At 42.8% G+C, this 19,403-nt stretch overlaps 1 protein-coding gene across 2 annotated transcripts; it reads left to right on the top strand.

Annotated features, from left to right (window-relative positions):
• Nucleotides 1–56: 56 nt before the first annotated feature.
• qser1 (glutamine and serine rich 1) lies at nt 57–15,357 on the top strand. 2 transcript variants are annotated; one of them, XM_050044717.1, is made up of 14 exons: nt 57–425; nt 1,702–1,809; nt 3,568–3,677; nt 5,114–5,251; nt 6,824–10,147; nt 11,195–11,499; nt 11,677–11,793; nt 11,915–12,048; nt 12,144–12,334; nt 12,450–12,587; nt 13,226–13,323; nt 13,485–13,631; nt 13,850–13,945; nt 14,100–15,357. In XM_050044717.1, the coding sequence occupies exons 1-14, from the start codon at nt 316–318 to the stop codon at nt 14,238–14,240; spliced, it is 5,157 nt and encodes a 1,718-aa protein (XP_049900674.1). In that variant the 5' UTR covers nt 57–315; the 3' UTR covers nt 14,241–15,357. The 2 variants fall into 2 exon arrangements, with proteins under 2 accessions (XP_049900674.1, XP_049900681.1); XM_050044724.1 differs by lacking the exon at nt 1,702–1,809.
• Nucleotides 15,358–19,403: the final 4,046 nt, after the last annotated feature.

Here is a 19,403-nt window from a genome sequence, read left to right as displayed (position 1 = left end):
GGAAGGAAGGAAAACTACAAAACTTCCAGCCAAAGTCTGCGGTGCATCCTGGGAAATCCACCAACATGGGTACGTGAAACCATGCAGGGCTTGCACTCTCTCCATGACGGGGGATGAACAAAAATCAGCGAGACCACTCTGAGGGCTGAAGCTTCACTTTTATCGAGGATATATCTCGGTTTTTAGGACTGTGCGGTGCTCTGTCGGGACTGCCTACCCTGGTCCGTCGGTCGGTCGGTGGGTTGGACCCCGGGCTGCTACGATGTGTGTCCGCTGCTCTACGAAGCTCCGCCGGGGAAGTGAATCTCTCACCGGATGATGGACAGAAACTACCCGACCTCCAGCTTCGCGGACGCGCTGGCCCCACCAGCACAGACCGTAGCTTCTTGGGCCTATGACCGCAGCACCGCTAGTGTCAAGCCAAGGTAAAAGATGAAGGAGAGGGCACCTTACGAAGGAAATTTCGGTGATGGAGGGGCCTAGCTTTGCGTGTGGAGAAAAGTGCAGAGGTCCTTGTTATCGGGAACACTGGAGGGGTTTCACAGATATCGGAATTTGTTCGGAGTTGTTGGGGCTTTGACTTGTCAGTGGTTCATTAGCCGTTTGTTACTGTCTCCCACCTTGCTAGTTTTCGCTAGCACACCGCCTCCCCAGCATGGTGTAGAGTTGGTGTTAAGTAGAGAAGGGAATTATTATATATCTCTAATAAGTTTAACCAGCTAGACAGCTCTAACTAGCATTTTATCGGCCTGTTTTATACACCCACAGGTGCTCGCCAAAGCCCAAACATGATAGGTAGCTACCGATGCTAGTCATGTCAGTTATGGCACCTCAAATTAGTAATGCATAGCTATTGGTGTTGTTACCTAAGAGCTAAGAGGCGACGTGTCGAAGTCTGTACATATTCATATCATTATTTAAGTCACATTGCTGTCATGGACATTATGTTAACTAATACAACTTAACTTCCATTAGATAAAAACAGAGTTGATATAACAGCAAACATGCCAAAGCTGTAAAACTCTAACTTAGTTAAACTCAAGTTGTTGTATTATGCTCTACTCCATATTGCAATTATAAAAATGCCTTATGCTTAATGACAAAATAGTAGTGTGTGCTTAAAATAAATCAGATTGTGCTCACAAGCAGCACAAATAAATCACTTAAGTTGTTTCACATGAAACCGTCCTAAAGAATAACTAGAAAGGCAGGAGCAGATTAATATGATCCTCTTTATTAGGCTATATAAATTATTACTTAATCAATTGATGAATGAGAAATCAATGTTTATGGTCCTCTCGCCATTACAGATGAGTTATGAGAAGAAACAGTTGTGTTTCATTAAGACAATATGAATATGAATATCAATTGACATACACAGTGGCCACTTTATTAGGTACACCTCAAATCTAATGCAGTTTAGCACAACAGCTCAGCCATATATTCCACCTTTACAACTATAATAATGTGATGTTATTGCGTGGTGTTATGTATTATAATACTGTATATCGAGAGGTTGAGAGGTGTGACAATTGCTGTGCCCACTCCATTCAAACTTTTTGGGAAGGGGTGGTGCAGCATTAGAGACATATATTAAAGTGGAAACAGACAACATTTAATTCCTCCCATCCCACTTGTGTTTGGAAGTGTTGTTATTGTCGCTGTCCAAAAGACATACTGATTGTTTTCCTTTTTCCCCAGAGCCAAGCAACTACCAACAACAGAGGACACACTGCATTTTGTTTTCCTCAGTCACTTCCATGACGGTGTTTCCGCTGCCGGGGATAGTAACTCCACTGATACTCTTTGGTAACTGGGGATAGCTACCGTGGGGAACAAAAATGCTGTCCTCTTTTTGGTGGCACAGTATATAGTTTTTGATTATTTTTTCATGTCATTGCAGTGTCAGCTTGCGCAATAAACATCACAAAAGACTGCAATATTGCACTCAGGGTTTATTTTAGTTGTTTGATATAACATATGACTAGAAAACTGAACTGAACTGCATTTTGTGTTGACTTCAATGTTCAGTTTGTTCAGTAAAAGAATGTAGGAAATTATTCCCTTAATTTTTTTTTAAATACACAGGCAATTTGTTTTATTTTAGTAATTATACTAAAAGCAGCAGAAAGGCAGAACTGAGTAAACTGAAATATCTTTTTTTTTTTTTTTTTATCGCAAGTAATATCTTTACTGTCTTGATGTTGCGCTATTCAACAACGTAAGCAGATATCACATATTTTCCTTACACTGTGCAGCCCTAATCTTCCGGTTTTGATTGTGCAATGGTTAACGCACTTCCTTTGTGTTGTAAATAGGACCTTAATTTTCCCAGGGGATCGTACCCAGGGGCAGATAGAATTGTGTAGTGAAAGTGAGGCTGACAGGAAGTCGATCTAAATGCGGATGGTGTCATTATTTTATAGCCATTACACTATGCAATCAACACGATAAATAAAAGCAAAAATCTTGTCTATTTCCACTTTAATATAATGCAGTCCAGTATAACACCACCACTACAACCTCAGTTAGAAAACATACTGTTTTAATTAACACATTTCTGCCATTGTCAACAACAAACAAACATCACAGTCCTCAGAAATGTAAATATGTGGCAGATCTGTTGTGTTGGATTCCATCAATGGAGCATAGGTGTATGTTACTTAATAGTCAAACAGAAAAGAAGAGTTACATAACAGAAGATTGCTGGTACGTGTGTGTGGGTCTGTTGAAGGGACCAGAAAAAGAGGCTGATGACTCCCTTTCAGCGCTGTGTTCTTCCACAGATGTTTACCTTCTGGCAAAAAGGGAACACTTCAGATCAGGATGGCTGCGTCTGATTACCTCCGATTTTATTTTAGTTTCCTACGAGTTTTCCCAGGAGAGAATATGATGTAATGCATCAGATATTAAACTTTTTTCCCTAATTGGCGCAGGTAAACATTATCAGAGTTCCTCACACACTAAGTAGAGCAATTACCTTTTATTTTTGGACATCAACAACAGTTACTGGTGAATTCTACAATCCACAAACCATTTTAAAGCTCAAACAGCCATTTAGATTTTTATAAGTAAGAACTATGAACTTCTAATGTAACTAAACTCCTATGAACTAATATGCCATAGCCTGTTAGGCTGCTAGTTATTTCCATTCAGAGTAATATTGTCAAAATGTTTGTAGATTTTTATCTGTTTTTTTGCTAACATTGAGGGGCAAAGAGGTCCTTTTTTCCCCACACAAATCATTGTCTTGTTTTTGTAAGTGTTGCTCATAATAATAGCCTTAAAGATGTGCTGTGTTTTGTATGAATAACTTGACTGACCTTCTGTGACGGACTTAAGTAGCGTGTATTAAGCATATTTTCTCAAAGCATGCTTCATTAAGTTATCAGGGCTTGCTTTCTGCAAGTAGGCCTTTTGTCTGTCGGTGGACAGCAAAGACTTTACAAAATCAGTACTTGAAAACAAACACGCTGTGTGTTGAGAGAAGTCATTTACCGAGTTGGGTGTGTCACCACTGCTTGTGAAGACGAGAACTTTCATGTATGCGTTTGTGTGTCGATGCAGTTCCAGTTATGGTGCAGCACACCTTGATGCAGAGCTCCTCCAGAGGCAAAGCTACACTTCCACCCACCAGCTTCCCACCTACACTACATCACACCTTCCTGCTGCAGCAGGTGAGTTATGAATGCTATTCACAGTGTTCTTAAAGGTTCAGTTCACCCAAATTACAATGACCTTTCTTCTTTGGTGGCATCTAGTCATGGCTGTATCTTTGCTTTATATGCATTGCTTACTTGAAATATGACCTTGTGACTTGTGCCACTAATCAAAATAGTGGATGTAAATGAAATTTCCTTTGTGATACTCAAAACACTGAAAAACTACATTTTTAAAAACTCAGCACTTGGGGATATAACAATTTGCGTTATTGTATTGAACAATCAAGTACAAGGCTTTCAGTTCAGTACGCATTACAAACTGAATGATTCGTTGAACTATTCTTGTACATTTGCAAAATTAAATATACAGCTTAAATTGTGTTAAATTTAATTCTTAATGCCACTGTGCTCAACAAGGCAGCCCACTCGACTTAACATACAACGTGCTGTCTGACCCTCCCACCCCAAACCAAAACATTCTCTTCCAGTGAGACAGACTAAGAGGCACGTTACGCTAAGCTAGCTCATTGCAGTATGGTTACTAACGCCCATAACGCCATTACCAGACCAGAGATAGAAAATCCTTGAATAACTTTCAGAGTTCACGTTTGGAGGGTCTTCAGTACGCTGCGAATTATGACAGCGATGGTGTGCGAGTGGTGGATAAAAAACACAACAGTATGTCACATCTGCTACGTGACAGTAGGATACATCAGTGGGAATACTTAAGACATGTCAACTCATTTATGTCAACATCATCCCAGTGTGTCAGTAGGTGGAACTAGAAGAAAACAAGGAGAAACGCACACGCTACATGCTAATTTTACCCCTGCAGCATTAAGTCAGTGATTCCCAACTGAGTTAGACAGAGCAAAAGAAACCACTGCAGCGATTGTTACATTTATAGCTGCGGATATGAGACTCTACTCTGTAGTAAAAGACGTAGGCTTTACGAACATGCTTCATATAATTAAGCCCTGTAACAATATTCCTTCACAAACCCATTTCAGCCAGACGGTAATTCCTGCTTTGGACACATAAAAGAAAAATCTCAAATTATGAATTAATATAACATAAAAAATTTTAAAAAATTATTAAAATAAAAGGAAGTTTTTCTGGCATTTCTATTTTGCTGTATCCAAGACATACCGTACCATGACACCCAAGTCGTATCGAACCGAACCATGAATTTTGTGAACTGTTGCACCTCTACTCAGCGCTATTGTGTCTGGATAATACACAAGCCGTGCTGTGGACAGTTTTAATTGGGGTCATTTCTTCAGCATAAACTAGTTCCATTACAAATCTAATTTTTATATTGTTTTATACCAATACATCGGCCTGGCCAATTTATCGTTCAGGCTCTTGTAGATATCACTATTACTTTGCACACAGGATTGTGTTTTCTTCGTTACCTGTGGTCATCATTCTTTTTCTCTCTTGATCATTAGGAGCACTCGACTCGAGCAGTAATACTTCTGAGACCTCAATCATGAGCTTCCTGTCAGCCATGGAATCTAGAAGCCTTCAGGCTGGTCCTGTTAGTGCCTCACTGCTTCCTCCTTTCAGACCCCCATCATGGCCTGCTGGTGAGAACAGAACACTGTTATACTGTACTAGACCAAGTCATTTTACATTTACCCCTTATAGAGAACAGACGACACAGTTTATATATAACTTCTGAAATTATCTATGGTGCTCACTGGCAAATAAAGGATTTCTGCATCATATTATCTCATGAAAGACTAATGTGAAATTAACTCCTGGAGATAAGAGGCATAGCTTAGCAGTGGGCGATGCATCAAACATATCTGATACACTCAAATGTCATTACATATGTGATACAGCAGACAACCATATTGAGACATTAGGATATTCCTTGCACATTTTTGTAAACGTGCATTTAAAGCAGGCCCTATTTATGTACAGTTGACTCCCCCTCCCCCCCCCCTCTCTCTCTCTCTCACACACACACACACACACACATACACACCAAAATGATCAACCACGCCCATTAGTTTAAAGTCAATTTAAACATTTAAAATAGAGGAAGATCCTGGAGCAGGTGGTGAGAGTGAGAGACATCCCTCAATTGGGACCCACGGTACAATACCAGTGAAAGTATCATGATATCATGACGAGTATCATGATAAATCACTTTTCTATANACTTCTTCGCTGGTAAGCCGTTATAATGCGCCACCGTATTTGACAGGAATACGTATTCCTGTCTGTGTCTGTGACCCCCGTTCAACCCACAACCGGCAGGATTCGCCGTTACTGTTTATCGCCACACTGCCAACATTTTACTCCATCCATCACTGCACGCTGTTTGATTAAGTTATCAAAACACGCCGCTATTATTCAGCCTTGCTTTTCACTTAATCCGAATGTGTGGGGTTTTTTTTGCAATATTCGGCCGAATATATTCGGTGCATCCCTAATGGAGCCTTCCCCCACTCCCCACTCCCCTCACCGCTGCTCTCCTCACTATACTGGCTGCTGCGCTGTGCAAGTGCACAGATGTCTCAGAGTGGTGGTGCATTTGCAAAAATATTTTGAAGGAGCAGCAGCGGTAGCAATAATTTAGCAGCGGCGACACGCCACTGCTAAATGAATGTAGCGGAAACACTGCATTATGGTAAGAGCATGTAAAAACTGATTTCAGAATAAAGTGACCTTCTGGTGAACAAGTCAGTCAGTTTGTCAATAATAAATAAAAATAGGTAAATAAAACAAAATGAGTAAGTATTAAATAATAAAGTGAGTGTCACTCAGACAATATCAGGACAGTCTGATGTTGAATTTCAAAATTAAAGCCCTCTAAAATGTCACATAGGAGCTGTGTTCCCTCTAAATTCAGATAAGTTTACTGAAATGATCACATCGATAATGATCATATGCGTCAAAGGGTTAAATTAAACAGTTATCATTCATGTCAGTATAGCATAAAAATGTCAAGATAATATGTGTAAGCCATATTTCCCAGCCCTAGCATAACTCTTGAAAGTGCTTAGAGAAGGGGTTGGTGATGTCCGTATTTACATGTTTTTGGTTAAACACAAGTTTTGTCCATTGTGTACAATTTAATTCATTATGTTTGGATTATATCGAGTCATGTTGCCTGTCCTGTCCTTACATTGTCTGTTCTGTGCTGTGCAGGTACCAACGCCTCCACCACAGAGCTGTATTTGACTGGTGCTCTGCCTTCTACTGCCACTTTCCCCTCTCCTGCTGCTCTGTCGTCCTATCAGCACACTGGTGCCTACCCTTCCAGGAGTTATGCTACCAACCCATCCTTGGCACTCCAGGATCCTGCCTTCAGCACTTCAACCAATGGCCTGTTTTCTCACCATGACCCCCTTCTCCATCTCAAATCAAGCCAGACTGTGCTTCCCACTGCATTGGCCTTTAATCATCTCCCTGCCCCTGCTTTGGGCTCGGCTTTGCCTGTCCAGTCCTCTACTTACCGATCAGCCCAGGAGTCAGCCCCCCACCTCCTACAGCCCCAGTTCAGCCTGCTACCCTCTGCCCTGCCTGCCCCTCATGGTGCCCCACAACCATACGGGGCCACAGTATTCTCAGGCTCTATTGAAAGAGCTCTTCAGCGTGAATGTAGTGTGATCAAACACCACCAGAGGCCTTCCAGCAGCCACGTGGCCTCAGAGCAATTGCCCAATGCAGAGCACTCCTTACAGGGGTACTTTGGCTCTGCCAGTGAAGCTGATGTGTCCTACCAGCAGGACCCTTCCCGTCAGACCCCGGTATCTTGCAGCCCTTCCACAGGAGCAGATTCCTCTCAAGGGGTCAGTCGTGCTCCACAACCCAAAACAGCCTCAGTAACTCAAGCTTATTCGTCCACTTCTGTGCCAAAGGCTAAAGACTCTTCCAAATTAGCTCCACACCCTTCTGGGGGTGAGGAGAGTCACGAGCACTCTCAGAACCTGACAGGAGGGTCTCCTGACCGTTACTCCTCCCCAGGACACAAGCAGAACTCGGTGATTGCTAATCAGCAGTCAGTACAGCTATCCAGCCTTATGTCCAGTAGTTTGTCACAAACCTATATCACCACCCATACCCAGTCACAGCCCTCCCATTCCACCTCAGACAAACTTTCCCCCCTTTACAAGACTCTGCCTTCCCTCTCTAGCCAGTCTGACAATGTGGCATCTGTTAGTCAGACTCTTGTTTACTCCTCTAGTCCCGGGCTGAGCCAGCAGCAGGAGATCCAGTATGGAGCCCAGGTCCAGGGCTTGTGTCAGGGGAATCTCTCTGAGAGCTACCCCACCACTCACTCTCAGGGTGCCCCAAACGTGACTTTTACATCTCAGTCACAGGAGCAAGCTTCGGTGACTCAGAGCTACGCCACAGGACAATCCCTTAACCTTAACTCCTCTTACCCGCCCACGTGTGTGCGGAGTCTGCCCTCATCAAATTCTTCACAGGACTACACCCTCATGCAGGCCTCAGTGGGAGTTAAAACACATGACACACTGTCTCAGCAGCAGACACAGCCCCATAAATATGTTTTGTCTGCACCGTTGCCTACCTACTCTTCAACTGCTCAAGCCTTACAAAATAACATCAGATCCTCAATACAAGACATAAAGCCAACATACGGCAAACAGAAACTTGGAGAGCTTCCTATCCAGGACATTGATGCTCTCCAGCAGGCATCGATGGAAGCCTCTGCTGCAGCTAGCAATATGTCTGCTCACAACAATGTCATCTATGTTGTTTCAAAAATGGACGATCATCACAAAACTCAAAGTGTTATCCGAAGCAATTCGCGATCTGATGACCAGCTCATGGGACTAGGTCATACAAACACAGCACAGATGAAGGACGAAAGAATGGGTTCTCTGAGCCAACAGCACATTCATCTAAGCAGTGCCAATGGTCAGGAAACTGTCGACACAAAAACTACAAATTCCAGTATTATATCTTCACATGTACCCCTTAGCTCAGAGCAGGTCAAGCAGCACCCTCTCCAACTCAAGTCTCCTGAGCCACATCATCAAAACCACCAGAATCATACTCAATCCCAGAGCCAGACCCCGGCAGCCCACACCCAATTCATCACCGTTCCCAGCACTCAGGTTCTCCTCGAGCCCAACCAGATGATTTTGCTCCAGCAGCCTCTTGTTCACCACAGTCAAAACACATCAAAGGTGGTATCAGTGCAGGGTATCCAACAAACCCAAGATCTGGGCCCTGTTCATGTCCAGTATCTTCAGATGGGCCGAGAACTGCTTTGTCCCAGTGTCACCGAAAACCAGAGACAGCAGGGCACGGTGGTGTCTGAACAGAGCTCAGGATGCCCTGATTCCTCCAAACACCACTACAGCCAGTCGGCAAATCAGCAACCAAATGATGCCAAGAACCACTTTGCTCTCAACTCCATTTGCTTCCCAGACTCTATGCTACTTGCAGATGACAGAAATATTTTGTCAAATGTCGATGACATCCTGGCTGCCACGGTGGCAGCCTGTGGCGTCACACCACAAGACTTTGTCAAAGCTACATCCTCTGCTGAGGCTGAAATGGCAGTTATGGCAAGCCCTGTTGATTCTAAAGGTCACTTCCAGACTGTGGATATAAGGCACATGTCACCTAATTTCTCCTCAGCACAACAGCCAATCATGACCAACACTAATACCCACAACATGACCATGACTCTAAATGGAGCTCAGATGGCTGCAGACTGTCAGCCTGTTCACAACAACAGTTCTGAGCTTGACACAAATGGAGATGGAGGGAGCTCTGAGAACGACTATCACTTAGCCGGACATGTTTATGACCCCACAGGTCTCCACAGCAGAATCAAAGGGAATTCAAAGTGCATTAAAACAGAGGATGGCTCCATGGAATCCCCAGGTGGTGAAGACTTTTCCAAAAAGAAGGTTCGCTCTAAGTCCTTAACCAAACCAGGTGGTCCCGAGGAGGATAATGGACAAGCCAGGCAGGCCAAGCGCAGTGGGCAGGCCAAGCGGCAAAACTCCAGGGGCAGTGACGTCAGCTCGCCATCTGCCTCACAGGGTGTATATGATGGTTGTCCGCAGCAGGAGAGAATCAGACAGAAGATCCGTGAAGTGGAAGAGAAGCAGCCAGAGGTCAAAACGGGCTTCATTGGCTCCTTCCTCGACTTTATCAAATCTGGCCCCAAACAGCAATACTCTCCAAGTCCTACACGAACTATCAGTCGCCCAAGAAAGCCCTGCACCACATCGAAACCACTGCCATGTACTTTGCCTTCTTTGCCTCCCAAACTGCAGACTCTGCCTGGGCCTTTGATTCCCCAGGAGAACCAAGGAGTGAGCTCCCAACAGAAACGTCTGGATGAGGATTTGCAAAAGAACTTGGAGACTCTGCCATCATTCAGCTCCGATGAGGAGGAGAACACCGGGAAGAACCAGGCCCTGAGGAACAGCATCAGCTCAGCGCTTTCAGCTCTGGATGAGGCTTCAGATCGGAAATCCAGGACAGGTAATGATTCTCTGCTTAAGCTCGTCAAGAGCTGAAGAGCTGAAAATATTGTGAACAGAACACCAGCCTAAAATCTTTTATATTATTGTTCATCTCTTGCAGAGGTGTCCAAACTTTTTTGAATGTAGGCCAGATGAGATCATGTGAAAATGTGGGGGCCAGCTGTTTCTCACATCATACGGTTTATGAGAAAAAGAAGTCCCATACAAATGAGACAAACTCAACTGTTTCATTTTTTAGTAAAAAGTATTCAACTTTCCAGCGCTCCTGAAAACAATGGACCTCACTGTTGACCTTGTGTGTGTGTTTATGAGAACACATAGTTCTGCTTGCGTAGTTACTACTTGGTTCATGTGTACAAGCTGTGTAATAGTCCTGCTGTTGTTGGGTGAAAGGACAAAATGCAAAGTGAACGTGCTGGATTGACCAGTATAGGTGGCAGGACACATTTAATATATTTTGAAAGACAAGCTGAGTTAAATTGGTCCAAGGGCCACCATTGGCCCCCAGGCCAGACTTTGGACATGTCTGATCTATTAATTGTGTTTTTGATTATAATGTATTTTATACCACCTGAAAATGATAACAAATCCACACAGGTTACTTGAGTCCAATCAGTCAGATCCCTTATTTTATATAAAATAAAGTTACAATAATGTAAAAGAAATTCAAATTTTTTGTGTTGCAATAACTGGTAAAAGTTAGGTATTTTTCCTGAAAAATGGTCTGAAACATTTTATCAGAAGTGTGGCTGGCACTGACATTTGTTTCATGTTTCTCCCATTTTCATTGTTCCCTGTTTCATGCAAAACATCAGCAGTATTCTGTTTCCTGTGCTGTTTTTTAACCTTTATCACACGTGACATCAATAATACCCTTACTTGTCAGTTCTTTTGGTAATATGCTGTGATAAGCATTGTCTGTGTTTTTGTCTCTTGGAGAATGCTGTCTGAAATCTCTTCATGTATTGTTCATATGAGGAGTCTTTCTTTCTGAAAATGTTTTTCTTAAACACATCCATACTGTATATTTGCAACCCTTCTCCAGATAACCAAATCCCCAGTGTGATGATGAAGCCAGACCAGGTTACCACCATGCCTCACACTGTCACCGAGACCTGTTTGTCACGAATAACTCCTCCTACACAGACAACAAGCGCCCCCTCACTAGGGCCTGTGTTTGTGGCCAAAGAGGAGTCTAAAGAGACCCCACCAGGCCAGCTGGCTGTGCAGTTGCCGAGTGTGGCCATCGAGGGACTGACTGACGAGGAGCTGTCGGATAGTGGAGGGGAGGGAATGTACCGGGAGAGAGACGAGTTTGTCGTCAGGAATGAGGACATTGAAAGCTTAAAGGTACAGCTTTGAAAAACGGGGATGGAAAATGAATCCTGGTGGACACGGGATTTGGTGTTGAGCTAAATTTAGGGTTGTCATATCAGATCTTGTGTAAACTGGTAGTTGAATATTAATTGTTAGATTTTCTTAAACTGTAACTGTTACTACATACTGATGTATTTTGCATATGTCCAGGTGACAATGAGATCAGGCAGTGAGCCTCCAGCCATCTGGAAAGTCCAGAAGGCTCTGCTGCAGAAATTCGTGCCTGAGTTGAGGGATGGGAAAAGAGTCTTCTCAGCCACTAACAGTGTAAGGAAATGCAGACATGCCAAAACCCATATTTACATGTAGAAGTATTCGATCATTCAGATGTTTTTTTTATTTTTTTATTCTGCGACAGGTAACATGTTGTTTTTCTTTGTGTGTGTAGTATCTTGGATACTTTGGTGACGCCAAAACCATGTACCAGAGGGTATATGTGAAGTTCTTGGACACAGTAAACAAAAGGGAGTATGTACGAGTTTGTAGTCGGAAGCCACGCTGCAAGCCTATGAACTCGCTAAGGTACGCTTAAAGTGTTGATTGATGTGATTCTTTTTTTTTCTTTTTTTTTTCCCAAACATGACCAGTGGTGTAACTTTCTTTGTTCTGCCTCCCAGGGGGGTTCAGGTAAAAACTTTGCTGGGCCTGTCAGCCGCCCCTCAGTCCTCAGTCACCCCAAGCCAAAAGCCTCGACCCAAACAACTCAAGCCCAGAGCAGAGCCCCCACCTAAAAAGAGGAGGAAATGGAAGGAGGAGTTTTCACCGACTGCCTCGGGATCATCTGCAGAAGAGGGTGGTGAAGATGATGGTGAAAATGCCTTTTGACTTTTCTCATTAAATCTAGTTTGGATTTAAGTTGATACGATTGTTGTCTGCGTCTTCGTGCTTTTCTGATCTTTGATCTCTCACACACACACTCTTAGAGTTAAACCCTCCAGTGCCATTTGCTTCACGGTTACTCAACACACGAACCATGAAGGAGACATTCAAGAGCTTTGTGGAACTGCTCATCAGCATTGTCTTGGATGAAGATGTGATGACAGCACTTGAGCGGGAAAAAGGTGAGTGAATTGACTTTCTGGACGTTGAGCCACTGGCTTAAAGAAGCTGTATGCAACACTTGGAGCGTATCTGTAATTGAGAGTCTGGGCTGGGATTGTCTGCACGCAGCTCTCAACATGGAGGGGGCTAAATCGGCAGCTAGCAGCTAACTGTGCTAACAACAGCGAAAGTGCTTACAGAGCTAACAGTGTTAACCTGTGGGAGAAACGGAGAATGAGTGCTACTTTTTCTCGACGCCATGGCCCACCACTGTTGCTCAGGGCAGAGTTATCAGTGGTAACTGCCATATGAGCACAGTGCAGAGCGGCAGCAATAAACTAGCGAGTGGGATACACACACAGGGACTCATTAACATGAGTACACAAACATGCATGCGTGGCTGGAACATGTACCAAAACAAAGAGAGAAGCTCGGGTTACAACACACATACACAGGGAACGTGACTGTGTCCTCTGCTCAGGATGCCATTACTCCACCATATCTTTACATAGCAGATAGTGGTTTGCTGCTAAACTGATGCCCTGAATGTGATATAGAGCTCCTTTATAGAAGCTGAAAGAAAAAAAATTCAAAAACAAGAGTCAGGTGAGTCAGGTAGTAGACTTGAGCCATGTTGACTTGTTAATTTGTCTGTCAGATGAGTTGCTGCTGCCACATATGAAAAGAGTGGATGGGATGATCACTGACAACAGGAAACGGCTGCTTCACAAACTGCACATAGGGCAGGTTCTTAAGGTGGGTATGATTTTGTTTTTGTTTTTCTTTCCTTTTTTATGTTAAATGTCAAACTTACAAACAAACCCTGAATCTATTTTGATAAGAAAAAGAAAAGCAAAACTACAGTACATTGTCTGCTGTGTGTGAACCCAAGTAACTCCCTTGTCCTGTGTCTTCAGACGGCTCTAGACAGCTTCCCGGAGATTTCAGTGGTGACTGAGCTGAAGAAGGACGGGGAGACCCCTGCCTTTAAGGTGCGTCTCAGTGGGAAGGCCTACAACAAGAAAACCTTGAAGCCCTACAAGGTGCCTAACAAAGTGCCACAGGTAAGGCAAGATCATATTTTGGCAGAATTCACTGTGTACTGTGTTGTACGTCCAGCAGAGGGCACAGTGACACCATTTTGTGTTTCTTACTCATTTCTCTATTGTGTTGAGCACTGAAGTCACTGTTCTTTCCTGTCATGTTTGTTATTGGACCAGATATGACAAATTTAGTAATAAATGTCCCTGAAAAGTTTTTGCTCTGCCTTTTCTGTTTTTAGGAGTATACAGTGGACCAGCAGAAAACTCAGTGGTTCTCTCTGTACCACTCTTTGCAGCATTACAAGTACCACACGTACCTCATGTGTAAGGACGAGGTGAGACGTTGTTGTATACCTGTATGCTAAGCTTGTGACTTAAATGAAGTGTTCTCTGTGTAGGTGCTGAGTGCTGATTCATTGTAGATTTTACTCTGTGACGAGTAATATTTTGTAGGTTTAAATTCACACTGTTTGTGGTTCTACCCTCCAGATCGCATCTATGCGTGTGCAGACAGGGGATCTGGGGCAGGAGGAGACGGTACAGAAGTGTCTGCAGAACGGAGCTTGGGTAGAGGGGCTCTTCGATCGCTTCGGGGAACTAATCAATCAAGTGCAGCAGGCCTGCCGATGATCTAGCCCTGACATGCTTGGCTAAAACAACAGCAAAGTCCAACACCTAAAAAATATGAGGATGCCTCCAGCTCAAACTGGCAACACAGAGAAGGATGGAGTGAGTCTCTCCTTTCTGAATCAGGGACCTGTCAGCTGTCTTACCTTAGAGACGTTCGGGGGGGCCTGTGGCCTAAAGTGGCACGAGTGAACAGAGGGACAGCAGTAAAGGTAAAAGTCCGCATCACTGCATCCCAGCAGGAAGCAGTAACGTGATCAACAGAGGACAAGGACTTTGGTTTTGGGAGCATTTTGGGAAGACTTCCACATAATGCTTCTCCTAGTCTTTGTAGGTTTTTGTAGTTACAAGCCCACTTTTTATGGGCCTTTTCATAGATTTATAATGTTTTTTTTTAGTTAAATGCCAGATTATAACCAGTGAGTATGCACTAGATAGAGAGCAATTGGCATAGGAAGTAGAGCACAGCCAGTAATAAAAACGCAGAAATCAGATTGCCTACAGTTATAACAAGCCTTCATCCATCATTTGATACATAGGCTCACATCCAGAGAAGTTGATTTATTGTTAAAAAAATAAAACTCTATATATATTATGTATAACTGTAGTTATATACTGTTTGTAAAACATCCATTTTGTAATGGAGCGCCAACTTATATATAATGTACATTTTGTATAAAAGAACAGGGAGGTGGGAACTGCAGCGATTCTCTTAGGGAGGAATTTAGTAACTATATACTGTATCTATATTGTGGTTCAACTTTTGTGCTTCAAACGCCCTTTTGCTTATCAGATGCAAATCAGTGCCGTTCCAGTACTGCTTTTTATGAATTTTGTTAATCAAATATGACTTACCCGAGGGTAAAATGAAACAAATAAAAGTTGTCTTTATACTCCTTTACAGACATAGCCCACATTTTATGACAAATAGATATATATATTTTTCACAGAAGTAAATATTGTTATGTTCTCATTACAGTTTCTAAGACACTTTTTCATTGTTTTTTCACAGTTTTCCAAAATGGACTCTTTATAAGTCAGTTATCAATTTTATGCTATCAAAAAAACAATCTTCTTCTTTACAGATGCAGTTTGTAAATAAAGTGCCGCATGTATCAGATGTTTGCTCTGGTATGTTTTGTCTGAGGTGATTAACCTTTTCCAAATTATCCTATGTGATGTGACAGGTTTTGAAAATGCAGTTGCAACATAAAAGTCCTAGCTCGAGGGATTACCATGTTCGTTTGGTACATAAAATTTGCTCGATGTCCTTGGTGTTTTCACAGGCTATGTTGACAGCTGTCTTGGATGTTTGAAGGAGGGAGAGTGGGTGCAGTGTGAGATTGTCATCCATCATTCTTCTGTTATTGTGTCAGTGACATCGTGCCAAAAGCCTCAACAGCGAGTCCTGGCGTCCTAGGAAAATCCAATAAACACTGATCAGACACTCATATACTGAGTAATACTAATTACAGCTTTGCTTTGCCAACTCAAAAAACTCTGTCCACAGCTCAGAGGTCAGTCAGTGTTAAATGTCACCTGCTTGTCGGACTGTGCAGTTAATATTGGCTCATATTCTTGAGTGGGGAGGATATGGTCGTGATGCTCGCCCACCATGCTCTCATGACCAAACTATTCACAGTGAATGGGTGGCTGACTTTGTGTCGTCTGAGAGGGTCTTGAGCTCGTTGAATAAAATATGATTGTCCAGCCAATCCAGCCACAATGCAAAATTACTGGCAACCCCCAAACAACAAAAGTGTCTCTGTGCTGCAGCAACAGCTCTGTAAGGAAAGCCACTGTCCTCTGTCCTTTGGAGTTGCGGAGGATGGCCAGTCAGGCAAGCGTTTGAGATTCCAGTACGGGCACAACTGGTAGAGACAGATACTGAATGTCTGCTCTCCAGATGAAAAGCATATGAATTTTAATGCACTGCATTGTTCCATATGTGGGAGACAGACTGAGAGGACCCTTGAGGCAGCGTGAGAATGTGAGACGGGTAGTGTTTGGTAAGACTGCAAAACACTCACTGCCTATTGGTTTTGGAAATGCCCTGTGGTGAAACTTAATGTACTGTGTAGTAATGGTGTCGTTTTAAAGCTGCTTTAACCAGTCACATACACACTCCTATTTAACTTCAATTTAGAGGAAACTGTTGTGCTTTGTATTCCACTGCAATCATTCAGCAGGTCTAGTTACTTGAACTTTTCACATACACACACTGTATGATATGCTTATAAACTAAACCAAGTACTTTCTGGCATGTGATTCTGGTCAGAGCCTCTAGTCATGTTTTAAATGTCTACCAGTTCCACTATTTTCCCCCTGTAAACTTCTCAGATGGTTTCATTTATGTAAATTTTTTTATGCCAAAACAGGTAAAACTGTCAAATATTTCACAAAAAATGAATGTACTGAATACAGATTTGTATCTGGGCTGACACATAGATACAGACAACCATTCACACTCGCATTAGCGCCTACGGCCATTTTAGATTCACCAATTAAGCTAACTTACATGTCTTTGGACTGTGGGAGGAAGCTGGAGAACCTGGACAAAACTCACACTGACAGACATGCTGGAGTAAATGCAAACTGAATTGGAGGGCTCCCCCACCCCAAGGTTTGAAACCCTCCACCCTAGGGTCCAACCAGGAACCTTCTTGCTGTGCTAACCTTTGCACCACCATGCCACCCAGTTTGGGTACCAATGGACTAAACTCTACCTAAACCAGCTACAACAGTAAAATGTGACTTAGGCAGGACCTTAAAAATGCCCTAATTTGAATTTGTGAGGTCTCTATTGCCACAGACATTAAATCTAATTTAATTTATCCATCTTTTAATTTCTGTTTATCAAAATGAGCCAAGCTCTTCTGCATGATAGTCCACATTTCTGATGTTACAAATCTTTTATCCATCCATCCATCCATCCATTTTTATGCACTTATCCAGGGCCGGGTTGCAGTGGCAGCAGGCCATGCAAAGCACCCCAGACGTCCTTCCCAGCTCCTCCTGGTGGACCCCAAGGCGTTCCCAGGCCAGATGAGATGTATAATCCCTCCAGTGTGTTCTGGGTCTGCCCCAGGGCCTTCTACCAGTGGTACATGCCCAGAGCACCTCTAACGGGAGGTGCACAGGAGGCATCCTGATCAGATGCCTGAACCATTTCAACTGACTCCTTTCGACACGAAGGAGCAGCGGCTCTACTCCGAGCTCCCTCCGGATGTCCGAGCTCCTTACCCTATCTCTAAGGCTGAGCCCAGCCACCCCACAGAGGAAACTCATTTCAGTCACTTGTATCTGCGATGTCATTCTTTCAGTCGCTACCCAGAGCTCATGACCATAGGTGAGGGTTGGGACGTAGATGGACCAGGAAATCGGAAGCTTTGCCTTGACAAGTGAGGGTAGACTGAGGAGGGTTTAAACTTACCACTAAACCTAATACTGCCTTTTCACTTAATAGTTGCCTTTACATGTTGGCAAAATGTGGATTAACCTAATTTACTCTAATAATCATATTCCAACAACAACAAAAAGAACTAGCACTGCACAGGAGTACCGTTATGCTACGTACCTTCATACTTTACCTGCAATGCTTGAATAAGAAAAAGATGCCCAATATTACCCTTGAATTTGATCAAATATTTTTGATAAAACATTCAATTTAAGTGTTGAATACCTGCAGACCCTGTTACACTCGGATGCATCTGTGTTATTTTATGTCATATTTTGTATCAGTTACAGGGGGCAATTTACTGCAGAGTGAGAACTTGTAGCAAAGACATGTATTTTTACTCAAGCAGGATTTTAATCCATAACTTTTACTTGTTAAAGATTAATATTACATTGTGGTGTTGGTATTTTTCCTTGATTAGGGGATTGGAGTACTTCCTTTATCGCTAACATCTGAGACATTTTTTCCACGTTATTCCCTAAACAGAAACTTGCATATCTTTTTAGTGGCACCAAAGTGCTTCGTCATCATCATACTGTAAGCAAACTACGACTTGACCAACAATCCATGACCGATAAGTCTGAAGGGGAAAGAAAGGGAAATATGCAGGGCTTTCCGGGCACATGGAGAGAAGCAGGAGAGTAAATATTACTTTGACCTTGTGGACTAGAATTTCTGATTCTATTAACCAGAGTGCTCTCTGTCTGCTCTCACTCTCTCATTCTCCGTCTCATTTTCTGTGTTGGTGTAAATCATGTTTCCTGCTGCAGCACTGAAGTCAGCTTCGTGGCAAGTTTACAAAATACCAGCACACTGGACTGTAATGCATTCTTTTGAAGAGTTGTAAAACCAGTTAGGCCCTCGACCAAATCACTTCAGGTGAATGCACAGAGTTACCTTTCATTTAAGGTGTGGTTTTTCTTTTATTACCTTTGCTTGGACCTAATGGCTGTGTAAATACAAAATATCTCTACATCATTTACAGCAGCAGAAAATGTGAGTTCACACACACATACAGCACATTAAAACTCCAGCAGAGTATCCTGCTGTGAATTCAGCGCTCAGAGACAGTCTGATGCAAGAAAGTGACAAGATTATGAGTCATACTTCACTGTGGCGATAATGTCAAGTGTTACTGTTGCAGGAGTAAAGAGTCGGGTTTACTTTTGTGACCTAATGCAAGCAAGATAACATTCAGATATGATGTCATGCCATTTTTATATCGGGGAAATGGGGTTTTACTGGAGCAGCTTTTAAATTGCATTAAAGCTGTTAAAGTTTTATAGTCCTCATGATGGGATGTTGGTTTTGGAATAATAGTGTGTCATTAAATCATTTTCATTCCTGTATTTAGCCATCATGGTAATTGGGTCTGATTAATGATGATTGATCTTTTTAAGTCTGCTCTGCCTGTTCTTTCTTTCTTTCTTTTTACCTTATTAGACTGCACAAGGAGAGGGATGCAAAAAAGTTCGCCAGCCAGACTGAAACCAGCCATATGTTCAAACTTCCTAAACATTTGTATTTTCAAGTTAAAATACTTCCGCATAAACAGCGCGGACCCACTTCTCGTCAGTCCATGGGCAAATGCATGTGTCTGGGAAGTACTGAGCATACAGCTGGATAAATGAGACTTGGATTATACTGCACGAGTTGTGGGAGAGTTTGTAAACGGATGTTTTGATATAGCTTTGCTGTTGTAATAGGTC

Source organism: Epinephelus moara, chromosome 1, assembly GCF_006386435.1.
Source record: "Epinephelus moara isolate mb chromosome 1, YSFRI_EMoa_1.0, whole genome shotgun sequence".
NCBI classification, from domain to species: domain Eukaryota; kingdom Metazoa; phylum Chordata; class Actinopteri; order Perciformes; family Serranidae; genus Epinephelus; species Epinephelus moara.
This window is presented reverse-complemented; position numbering and strand designations above follow the sequence as displayed.

Coding starts and splice junctions, on each gene's coding strand:
- qser1 (XM_050044717.1), top strand. CDS start 316: ATGATGGACAGAAACTACCCGACCTCCAGCTTCGCGGACGCGCTGGCC. Junction 3,678..5,113: donor ACACCTTCCTGCTGCAGCAG/GTGAGTTATGAA, acceptor CTTGATCATTAG/GAGCACTCGACTCGAGCAGT. Junction 12,588..13,225: donor AGCACTTGAGCGGGAAAAAG/GTGAGTGAATTG, acceptor TTTGTCTGTCAG/ATGAGTTGCTGCTGCCACAT.